The 11787-nt window shown below is 37.4% G+C and overlaps 1 protein-coding gene across 1 annotated transcript in view; it reads right to left on the minus strand.

The window, feature by feature from the left end:
* LOC107573847 (histone-arginine methyltransferase CARM1-like) overlaps positions 1-11494 on the minus strand; it is a 13971-nt gene extending 2477 nt beyond the window's left edge. Inside the window, exons 1-11 of the mRNA XM_016260295.1 lie at positions 11338-11494; positions 9026-9151; positions 7203-7309; positions 7034-7114; positions 6579-6689; positions 4134-4311; positions 3367-3457; positions 2056-2137; positions 1869-1954; positions 1195-1284; positions 978-1115 (exon numbers count right to left, since the gene is read on the minus strand). Coding sequence (XP_016115781.1) covers positions 978-1115; positions 1195-1284; positions 1869-1954; positions 2056-2137; positions 3367-3457; positions 4134-4311; positions 6579-6689; positions 7034-7114; positions 7203-7309; positions 9026-9151; positions 11338-11491 — 1244 coding nt within the window. The 5' untranslated portion in view covers positions 11492-11494. The remainder of the gene's footprint in view (positions 1-977; positions 1116-1194; positions 1285-1868; positions 1955-2055; positions 2138-3366; positions 3458-4133; positions 4312-6578; positions 6690-7033; positions 7115-7202; positions 7310-9025; positions 9152-11337) is intronic.
* Positions 11495-11787: the final 293 nt, after the last annotated feature.

The raw sequence follows: 11787 nt of genomic DNA on the forward strand, positions 1-11787 counted from the left end.
TAAATTCAGCACTTTTATTTCCAACATACACCCATTCATGGCTGCATATTATTTAATTCACGCAAAGTTACGTCTTTATTGGGACAGGACTTGACGGATTATAGGACTTGACGGAGAAACGGATATTTCTTCAAGCCAAGCTGCATAAACTGCATATCAGGCATTTATGTACATCTCATTTGTGCATTAATGGCTGTTATGTTAAATAAAGTTTACTAACTACAGTAAATCAAGTACCCGTGCACACCGTTGTTGTTGTCTTGTTTCCCCTCAGATGCGCTGCAATGGTGATCCTGCGTGCAATCTCAAAACATCCACAAGATGACGGCGTTTATCGGTGAATCCGATATTACAAAACCGATATCCGATTGTTGTAAAATGCTTAAATAGCGGGAAAAATATCGGTAAATCGATATATCGGTCGATCTCTATTTCCTATGAACATCTACAGTAGTTTACCCTGCTATAATTTACATTGAGTGTTCCAGATATGGAAATGTTATGCACCCCTCGTCATATGCATTAACAAAGTTAGTCATACCTCTTGTTGGCTATTAGCTGAACCCGTCCAGATAACGTCTGCCCCATTTTGGCAAACAGGGGGGTCTGCAGAAGACAGCGCACCTGATACCATTGAGTCAAAGGTTCATTTGGAGCAGTGGACAGCCATACTGTCATCCTGTACAGAAGAACACAATTATTATACTTTCAAGCATGTTGTCTTCAGACACTTTTCCTTTCACATTTGTGATTCTCACCTTGAGCCAACAAAGGCCACATCAAACCAAAACGCAAGTCCATGAATCAACCCTGACTGCAGCAGTTTGAAGACAAATGGAATTTCCAACCTGTGAATTACATACATTACATCCTATGAACATCTACAGTAGTTTACCCTGCTATAATTTACATTGAGTGTTCCAGATATGGAAATGTTATGCACCCCTCGTCATATGCATAAACAAAGTTAGTCATACCTCTTGTTGGCTATTAGCTGAACCCGTCCAGATAACGTCTGCCCCATTTTGGCAAACAGGGGGGTCTGCAGAAGACAGCGCACCTGATACCATTGAGTCAAAGGTTCATTTGGAGCAGTGGACAGCCATACTGTCATCCTGTACAGAAGAACACAATTATTATACTTTCAAGCATGTTGTCTTCAGACACTTTTCCTTTCACATTTGTGATTCTCACCTTGAGCCAACAAAGGCCACATCAAACCAAAACGCAAGTCCATGAATCAACCCTGACTGCAGCAGTTTGAAGACAAATGGAATTTCCAACCTGTGAATTACATACATTACAAATATAAAGACAAAGCTCTAGGTCATACATTTTCAAATGTACCCTACAGGCTTTTTAACAGATTGTACCTAAATTTGGCACAAATCATCTTAAGATCATGCTGATCAAAAATGATTACATGATTTTTGAAACATCTCTTCTCCTGTAACATAAATTTAAGTTGATGCATGTTAAATGGATACATTTTGATAGTAAAGATGCCAAACAGGGAGGCTGTATACGTGCATTGACTTTGTTTCATTGTTACAACTCCCTGAGAGTACAAGACCAGTTTAGTAACAGCCATTCCATAAGTTTGTCTAACCTGAAATCAACCACCAATCTCCAGAAAAATATTTGAAAAGTCGCACTTTTATATATTGACAAAGGTGCAGTTATTTTTGGCACTGCTAAGAATGCCAGATACATTTACAGTGATGCACACTGACTTATAACTTAAAAGTTATAAACTGAAAAAATAAAATGGTGAATGCACTCAAAGACTTTTCCTAAAAATATGCATGCTACTGGTATGCTTGAGCCCATAATTGCAGCATGCAGCTATATTCTTGAATTGCCTTTACCGGTGTAAATCTTCCTCTTTTGCCTCCAGAAAGTTGATTGTGTATTTCACAGACCTGGCCATGAGAATCTGCATATCGAATGTGTCCTGAAACACAAAGACATTAAGATCCTCTCTGACAACATTATGAAGCAATCCATGAACCAGATTCATGGATGTTGTACACGTTGTACTCAGTGTGGACTCACAACTATTGGCTGTCTGAAGAACTCATCCACAGCAGAAGAATGAAGCCCGCTCAAGTTCACACCATAGAAACATCTCTGATTCCTGGTTTAAAATCAAATTCCAGTTGTTTGGGGTTAAACATGTTTCCAAGAAATGCCCATAGCATTTCAAGATTGTATTGATTTAGATGACATTTCCAGGTCTTTAACTCGGATGATTAAAATTAGACTAGCTCATATATCCAGATTTCCCAAGGCTGTGGGAACCCTGGTTCTTCAAAAATGGAAAACAGTTGCTGATGGGGTTAATTAAATTAAGAAATATATTTATAGTTGTTCTAGCTCATTTAAATGCATGCTTTGTCTTATTTCTACATCTTGAGGCCCTTTTGGAAGTTTGCTGAGGCCCCCTAGTGAGAATAACTGTTTTAGAGGAGTAGTTTCATCACTATTTATGGAAACCGGTGGGTTTCAAGAGGAGGAAAGAACGATGTTAAATGCAAATAAAATACAACCATCCAACTGTATTATAAAATGGCTATCAAGAGGGAATCTTAATGTCATTCCACAGAAGTTCTTTACAACTTAAGCCAAAAAGTTTCGAACAGATGAACATTTCAACACGTACCCACTGCAAAACACAAGCCTTTTTTTTGTTCTAACATAAATATTGGGTGTTAAACTTGACATGACACCTGGTAACATTATCTGTGTTTGTAATAAAAGCTACAGTGAGATGATGATTTCATTTATTGTTCTGAAGTTCGGTCACACAGGGTATGAAACTCCTCATTTAACAGCACAGACAGAGAGCAGAGAACTATGTGCCATGAGTCAGGTTTGGACTGAAGCACAGTGTTTTACAGCACCGGGAAGCTGCTTGGCTTCAGTTTGGTCATGGCACGGTGCAAGTACAGTGCAGGCATGTGGGCGGTGGGATGATTACTGTCTTTCCATGCTAGCAAACCACAACCCCCTGTGGGCCAATGTCAAATAAACCATCATGGATGAGGCTGTAAACATTCAGTGTGATGCATGGTTGAGAGGGTCTGTAGCAGCATGTTCATGTGTACTATTAAAGAAATGTTCTCAACACCATTTGTGGAAAAACGTCCATTACCGTAGACAATAATTTTGGTTAATTCCTACGTTTTTATTTTTTATTTTGTAGAGCCAAAAAAATGTCTACAGTTATACAGTACATGGGCCAGTACATGGCAATAAAAATTAAAAGGCAGATGTCCTATTTCCTAGACATCCAGATGTTCTTTCTATGAATGAAAATGGCAGCTTGGAGAATTGCTACAGTATAGATGGCAAAGTAGTTATTACCAGAAGTTAGAGCGGGTGTGATGCTCCATGTACAGTTGTTCATCAGTGAAAGGAGCCAGATGAATGTCACCCTGAGTCGGGAACATCATGCCTGGACAGTGAGAGAAAACAAGTACAAGTACTCGATAACTAATAACCCATAACATTTGACCACAACATACATTAAAACATTAAACATGCATTTAAACAGATAGTTCACCCAAAAATGAAAATTCTGTCATTAATTACTCACCCTCATGTCGTTCCAAACCTGTAAGACCTTCGTTCATCTTCAGAACACAAATCAAGATATTTTTGATTAAATCCGAGAGCTTTCTGACCCTGCATCGACAGCAATGCAACTGAAACGTTCAAGGCCCAGAAAGGTAGTAAGGACATCGTTAAAATAGTCCATGTGAACGCGTGGCGAAGGCTGACACGGAAGAGAAGAACTGTTGAATAAAGTCGTTATCTTTGTTTTCTTTACGCACAAAAAGTTTTCTCGTAGCTTCATAACATTACGGTTGAACCACTGATGTCACATGGACTATTTTAACGATGTCCTTACTGCCTTTCTGGGCCTTGGGCGTTTCGGTTGCATTGCTGTCGATGCAGGGTCAGAAAGCTCTCGGATTTAATCAAAAATATCTTAATTTGTGTTCCGAAGATGAACGAAGGTCTTACAGGTTTGGAACGACATGAGGGTGAGTAATTAATGACAGAATTTAAATTTTTGGATGATTTATCCCAATAAGGGAAATGTGGTGATTGTTGTTCGATGTACAGACCTTTGGGTTTTAACCAGTTTTTGGCGTGCAAATAGCTCTCTAACATCCTCTCATTGAGGAGCATGTAGCCCATGGGCTCTGAGATGATCACATCCACCTTCTCTGAGCAGGAAACTTCCTCAATCTTTCCTGACAAAACCGTGATTTTGTTGGACAAGTTATTGCTTTTCACTAGAGTCTGAAGAGAGAAGAATGACAAAACGACTTAAGCTTTATCAACTTTAAATGGAAAATTCCTTACAAGCATTGAGGAAGAGTTTACAAATATGGGTCTGATTATCACCCTTGCAAAATAATACACAAATTCATTCATAATCTCTTTTCTAAACAAAGAAAATAATTTAGAGCTGAACAGTTAAAGGTTTTGTGGGATATATTTGGAAATTTAGATGTGGCAGTAGAAACACAAACACATGTGGTAGTAGTCTACAAAATACTACAAGAGTAACAAGAGCTTTCCACTAAATGAGAAAAAGAGTGCTATTAGCACTGTTGAGAAAGCAGTCTTTATCCATGAAAACATGTGTCCTTGCCCACTACGCAAGTTTCCGGACCAAATCTGTCTTCAAGTCATTTAGCAGCCAGAATGTCATACATTCCAGACGTCAAGGAAAGATCCTTCTGAAGGACCTCTTGAAGGTGTTGCCTTGTGAAAATGTCTCGGCCTGGGTATTTTTCCACAAAACCCATAGCCCTGAACTTCAGGCCAAATGGGTGTGACAGCAAAGATAGTGATGAGTGATTTATCATCCAAGCACATCCAACCGCTGGCCAAAATATACACATGTCCTCACTGTGCACTGGAAGCTCTTTGTAATAGATTTGGAACGGAAATCTATGATTTGCTTTAAAGAAATAATTTTCTGAACACGTCCTCACCCTCAGGACATCCTCAGATGTAGATGACTTTGTTTCTTCATCAGATTTGTAGAAATGTAGCATTGCATCAGTGTCTCAGCAATGGATGTTCTGCAGTGAATGGGTGCCGTCAGAATGAGAGTCCAAACAGCTGATAAAAACATCACAATAATCCACAAGCAATCCACAGCACTCCAGTCCATCAGTTAATGTCTGGTGAAGTGGGAAAAAGTGTGTTTTTTTAAAGAAATCATCAAGATGTTTTTGTTTTACTTAAAACGTTGCTTCCAGCTAAAATATGAGTCATCTATCCATAATATTGCTTTTTTTAGTGAAAAAGTAATCTGGTCACAGATCAAGCATCGTTTACAAGCCAAAACAGCTCTAAACAAATATTTCTTAACAACAGATGATGGCTTTTTTACTGGAGGAAGAGTTATTATGCATTATGGACTCATATTTTGACAAGAAATTAGTTTCTTGATGACTAATAAAAAAATCTTAATGATAGATTTGTTTCTTACAAACACGCAGCTTTTCTCTTCACAAGACACTAACTGATGGACTGGAGTGGAGTGGATTACTTGTGGATTATTGTGATGTTTTTATCAGCTGTTTGGAGTCTCATTCTGACGGCACCCATTCACTGCAGAGGATCCATTGCTGAGACACTGATGCAGTGCTACATTTCTACAAATCTGATGAAGACACAAACTCATCTACATCTTGGATGGCCTGCGGGTGAATAAATCTTTAGCTAATTTTTATTTTTGGTTCTGTTTATAGACATTTTCTTTAACACAACTGAATGCAATTAAAAATAATAATAAAAAAATTAGTCAAATCCTTTCATACCACCATGGTACATTGGGCCATTTTTTTTTTTAGAATTGCACACTGACACATTATCAGATTTCCCAATATTATGATTAATTGGTTAATTCACCCAAAAATGGAAGTTTGTCTTTACTCCCCCCATGTCATTCCAAGCCATGTGATTTTGATTCTTCTATAAAACACAAAAGGAGACATTTTGCAGAATGTTCATTTAGCTCTTTTTCTTGCAATAAAGTGTTTGGGGAAAATATGCTGTAAAAAGGACATGAAGGCATCATAAAAGTAGTCTGTGTGTGATCCAACTCGTCTGAAGGCTTACAACAACTGTGTAAGGAACAGACCCAAACCTTTATTTTTGAAAAAACACTCAAATTTCATTTTAATTTGTGTATATATTCAAATTTGCTTGAAGATCTATCACACTACAATGCTGCCGAATGGTTTTCATGTGTCTCATAGCTGACATTTGAATATGCAGAGGTGGGAATAAGATTTGAGAGCTGCAGTAAACAAGATTTTGAGCACGAGAATTACATTTCAGTCTGTTCCTCACACGAAGACATCGTATGGCTTTAGAAGCTGTGCACTACAGTGCATGTGTCACACAGACTATTTTTATAACACTTCTAATACACTGTCATTGCATGGAATACAGAAGTGTGAACATTCTCCTAAACAGAGCATCTTTTGTGTTCCAGCAAGAAATGACACGAGGGTAAGTAAATGAATCAAAAATAGGATTGTGTGTACTTCTGCATATTTGGCCACAGAACTGGCCTCCACTGCGTACACTTTCTTAGCCCCGGCCTGGACAGCAAAGAAGGACAATATCCCTGTTCCACAGCCTACATCAAGAACCACCTGCAAACACATGAAATACCATAACAATAAAAGCTTTAGTTGAGCTACTGCAGAAAATTAAGAAAATTAACACATACCAGCTATGATATATTTCACTAAAGCTCGTATTTTTACAAATATTAAAGGTGCACTCAGAATTTTTTTTACATTTATTATCATAGCTGAAAGTTGGTAACAAGAACTATGTGAAGAGTTTTGAAAAAGTGTCCCAAATAATGATAGACGTGTCCTAGCAATTGTTTAAAAAAAAACAAAAAAAACAGGATAATGTTTGCTGTGTTTGTTGATGTAATATTATCAGGTAAATCAGAATAAACTAGCCGGTGAAGAACATAAACACATACTTTATCTTTAAAGTCAACTTCGTTGAGCAGAATGGCTTTTTGGTAGGTTGCAGTCCTGAGATAATCCTGAAGCATGTTCTGCTGCGGGGACAGACAGCCATAGAACTGAGAGAAAACTACAAATGTCTCACATTTCTTATGAGATTCATAGTGTATTCCTCCTCTTTACCTGGAAGTACTGCAGTGCAGATGAACCGTCTGTCCTCTGCTGAAACACAGACTGATCTCTCCTGAGCTCGTGCCATGAGCGCAGCATTCTGTGGAAGATCTCAAACTCTGTGCAGAATTCACTCGTCAGCACAATAACACAATCTGTATTTAAATCTGTATTTAACCTCGGAATGCTTTCAAAGAAAGGTGGCGGTGCTTTAAAATGTCATTATTATCATCTTAATTCAAATGACGAAGGATTTTGAAAGTCAGTGTTGAGCATTTAAAAAAAAACATCCACCTTCAGCTCATGCTTCATGTGTCTTTTTGCTGTGAGATTAATATATAATATAAGAAATATAATAACTTTTATATTGTTAGTTTTATTTCAAGATGAACATTTACTGGACTGAAACAGCAAGGTTTACTTGATAATCCTATTTTCAATCTTTTTTTAATTATTATTTAGAAAAATCATGTTCAAATGCGAGTATCAAATATGATCCATCAGGCTTTTGAGGAGCGTTTATTTGTTCATCTCTCAATCGTCACTGAATTGCATTACATTAAATGTAGAGTGACGTCTGATATTTATATCATTTTATGTATGTAGGCTGCTATACTGTTATGAAGATCTCATTGATTTAAATTACAAGCAGATTTTCTTTTTGAATTTGACTTTTTGCCATATAAATATCAGCATCTGCACCAAAATATATATTTTTTTCTCAGTTTGGGCCTCTTAAAGGGGTCATATGATGCGATTTACATTTTTTCTTTGTCTTTGGAGTGTTACAAGCTCTTGGTACATAAAGAAGATCTGTAAAGTTGCAAAGACTAAAGTCTCAAATCCAAAGAGATATTCTTTATAAAAGTTAAGAGTCAGCCACGCCTACCTAAAACACCTCGTTCTAACACGCCCCCACATGTCTACTTCACTATGTGGGAAGATTTGCATAACGCCACCCAAATGTTCAAGCTAAAATTGAGGTTGTTTTTTCCTCCTCTCCATATTCACACTATATCATACTCTCTGAGCCATAAATGTCTGATGTATCAACGAAAAACAAAGTTTTTATCATTTCATTTGTCAGGCTTTACAGGGTCAATCAAGGTTAATGTTAATGTATAAAGATAATATTGTTAACTGTTAGTTGTGGGATCATAACACATTCATGTTAATTTTGCTAATTTAACTTGAAATGTTAAAAATGTATACGTATATCTAGAAACCAACATTAACCTAGATGAGAGTATAGTTCACTGTTATTATCAGTATCGGTATATCATCAGTAAATATCATATTACAGTATTTAGCCAAATGGAAATAGAATAAAACGAGGTGAAATACATTTGTTATGGACTCTATATATTAGATATTGTATTAAACAACATGAACATTTTTAGAGCTTTTAGGTCATTTCCTCTGTATAAAGAGTGTGATGTTGAGCGTGTCTCCACAGGGTATGCCATTTTTTGATTCGGGTACCAGTGGATGTTTCCAAAATCTCTTTCAGCCGTTAAATACAGATGTACAACAGATGTGCTGGAAAAACTCAATGCTTTTCAGAGGAAAAAGACCGAAATATTCCATGCTTTGATCTTGGATTAGTATTACTAGCAAAATATTATCGAAATTATACTGAAAAGCAATAAAGAATTAATAATGCTACGAGATCATTTGAAAGTGTTTGAAGTGACTTTTGGCTTCTGCTAAAGAGTCACATGAGATCGAAACGCTTCTGTCCCGTTTGGAAGATCGATCAGGCAAAAATCGGGCTTAAATATGATAATTTTGAGGTAAAGAGTGATGAGAAGTCTAGATAAGCGCAGAATACTAACCAGACTGAGTGGTGAAGTGCACGATGATACTGAAACAGCCCAGAGTGATGAGGAATGAGCGGGTGGCCACCCGGCAACACTCTGTGTCCCTCGTGATGGAGAACTTAAAAACACAAACACCAGCATCTGAAGGCATAAGAACACACTGGACATATGAATGCTGATTTACATAATGAAAGGATTAGGTCATACCTCAGTTACAATTCTGGAAGGAGATGTTCGAAAAATGTTCACGTAGCTCTTTTATGTCAAATTAAAGTGGATGGTGGTTTATAGTCAAGATCCAAACAGTACAAAAAAGCAGTTTATTAAACTCATGTACTTTGTTCCGAGTCTTACAAGAGCTTGGTGTGACGATCCAAAATTGAATCGCTATTCACTACAAATCTTCCTTTCTGTTGCAACTCTCAAATCTCATTTGCACTTCCGCATTTTCAAACTTAGCATGTCTTGTGATTCTTGTGGCAGCCAATGGTGTTTGGCGTCATTTAAAAAAAAAAAACATTTTAAGAACTTTTATGCAGCGAGGACAGATTTAAACTGATGAAAAGTGACTGTACAGACATTTATCATTTTACAAAAGATTTCCGTTTCAAATAAATGCTGTTCTCCCCCTTTTGGAATTGCATTGCAAATTGTGTTAACTTCCCAACTAAAAATATAAGTCATCGATCCAAAATATTGCTTTATCCGGTGAAAGAGTCTGAATCAGGAGAAAGATCTGCACAGAAAATCAAGCACCGTTTGCAACAAAAACAGTCCAAAACAGTTCTAAGCAAATATGTGGATTTAGGTGGATTTTGATGTGAGAGACAACAGGAGATGGACTGGAGGAAGTGTTATTATGGATTTTGGCAAGAAGCAATTAACGTTGCCTTATTGATGGATTTGTTTCGTACAAACACACAGCTTTTGTCTTCTCCAGATGTTAACTGATGGACTGGAGTGGTGTGGATTGCTTGTGGATTATTGTGATGTTTTTATCAGCTGTTTGACCTCTCATTCTGACGGCACCCATTCACTTGCAGAGCATCCATTGCTGAGATTTCCCCAAATCTCTTCTGATAATGAGTACCCCCCCATTTTTTTAATGAATAAGGACTATAATTGATTTCAAGCTTAGCAGCTTGTGGTCACTAAACGTTTTCAATAAAGAAAACAGAAGCATGAACCTTTTGCTAAACATCTCCTTTTGTCCTCTACGGAAGAAAGTAAGTCATGTAGGTTTCAGATCAGTGGCTCAGCCATAAGTTGGCATCAGAAATGACTGCTTTGTGAGGCACATGGGATACAGAAAAACACCAGAGCGGTGCTATCTGATTTTGTGCACCAGGAGGCAGAAAGCGCTGGCGGCCAGGACCAGTGTACCATGTCAAAGAAAACACATGCTAGAGCTCAAGCAGCAGAACAGCCTCGCTGCTCACGGAGAACCAACAGCGGAGCCGCAAATCTGGCCATCTGTCAGTGCAGCCAGACCACACAATGAGACTCCAGAAAATGTGTGGCACACCTGAATAAAGAGTCTTCATTTGCCCGTCGACACTTCAAAGAGCCAGTGGAGAAATGTGTATGATATGATGTTATTTACAGTGTAAATGCTTCCATGTGGTTCTTCACTGTCTTTGCTCTTCATATCATTCAGCACATGTTGAACATGGGCATTACATGATACTGACTAATGACTAATTAATTACAAAAAAGGAAAACAATACTGACCAAAAGGGATCCATAGGAAAGGAAAATCACCAATGAGATCTCAGTTTATTCAGCTAATAGAATCAACTAATTAGTTTTAAATGGAGACTTAAGTCTCTTGCTTCTCTCATGTGTCTCCGGCCACACTTTATTTTAATATGCACAAATAAATATTAAATAAATATTAGATGTATTAAGTATGGTGCATCTCTATGTTTAGGGTTGGTGTTTGGTTTAATGCTAATTGCTTGTAATTATGCACAATTATTACGAATGTAAAGCGTAAGAACGCCAACGTATTATGTCTTCTCAAAATTTCAGAAGCGATCTCAGCCATGTCTAAAAATAGGCCTAAATAAATGTCTAATAATAATATTAAACGTAAATCAATGACACTGTAGAACTCAATGACAATGTCAAAAAAAAATTTAATGTTTGCTTATATTTGCCAAAACACGCAAGTCTGCAATCAAAAGTCACAGATTTCAATATTTAGCCTACTTCTGAATTATATTTCTCACACAATTCTTCCCAAACCATATTAACTGACTATTACGATACTTGTGTGCCTCTAGCCTATACACAATATCTTGGACATGTAAAGTAATGTTGTTTACCATCATTAATGCTGAGGGAGAAGTCCATCTCTGTGTGGACTAGAAGTGTGAGCCCCTGATGAGGACGAGGACGAGCCAGCTCCTGCTTCATGTCGCTCTCATCCAGAGAGACCAGGGTTACAGAGAAACTGCTCTGGAGCTGATTATCAGTCATTGTAGTCCGGTGAAGCTTGTATAAACCTTCTGACAGAGTGTGACCGAGTTCAGAAGAGACGAGGGTCTGAAGAGGGCGGAGTTATGACAGACAGTCGCGTCTAAACTACATGTTTCAGTATTTCAAACAAACTATGAATATTACAGCACCCATATATAACCATATTGTTTGATACAATAATAGATAACTTTCATTTAAGTCAAGTAGGCTTATGGAAAATAGGAGTATTTTCAGTTTCATTTTCATTAATCTATTTATACTGGCATATAAATGGTGAGTGTGGAAGTAAAATCATT

This window comes from Sinocyclocheilus grahami, unplaced genomic scaffold (genome assembly GCF_001515645.1).
Source record: "Sinocyclocheilus grahami isolate Dianchi unplaced genomic scaffold, SAMN03320097.WGS_v1.1 scaffold2049.1, whole genome shotgun sequence".
Lineage (NCBI taxonomy): Eukaryota > Metazoa > Chordata > Actinopteri > Cypriniformes > Cyprinidae > Sinocyclocheilus > Sinocyclocheilus grahami.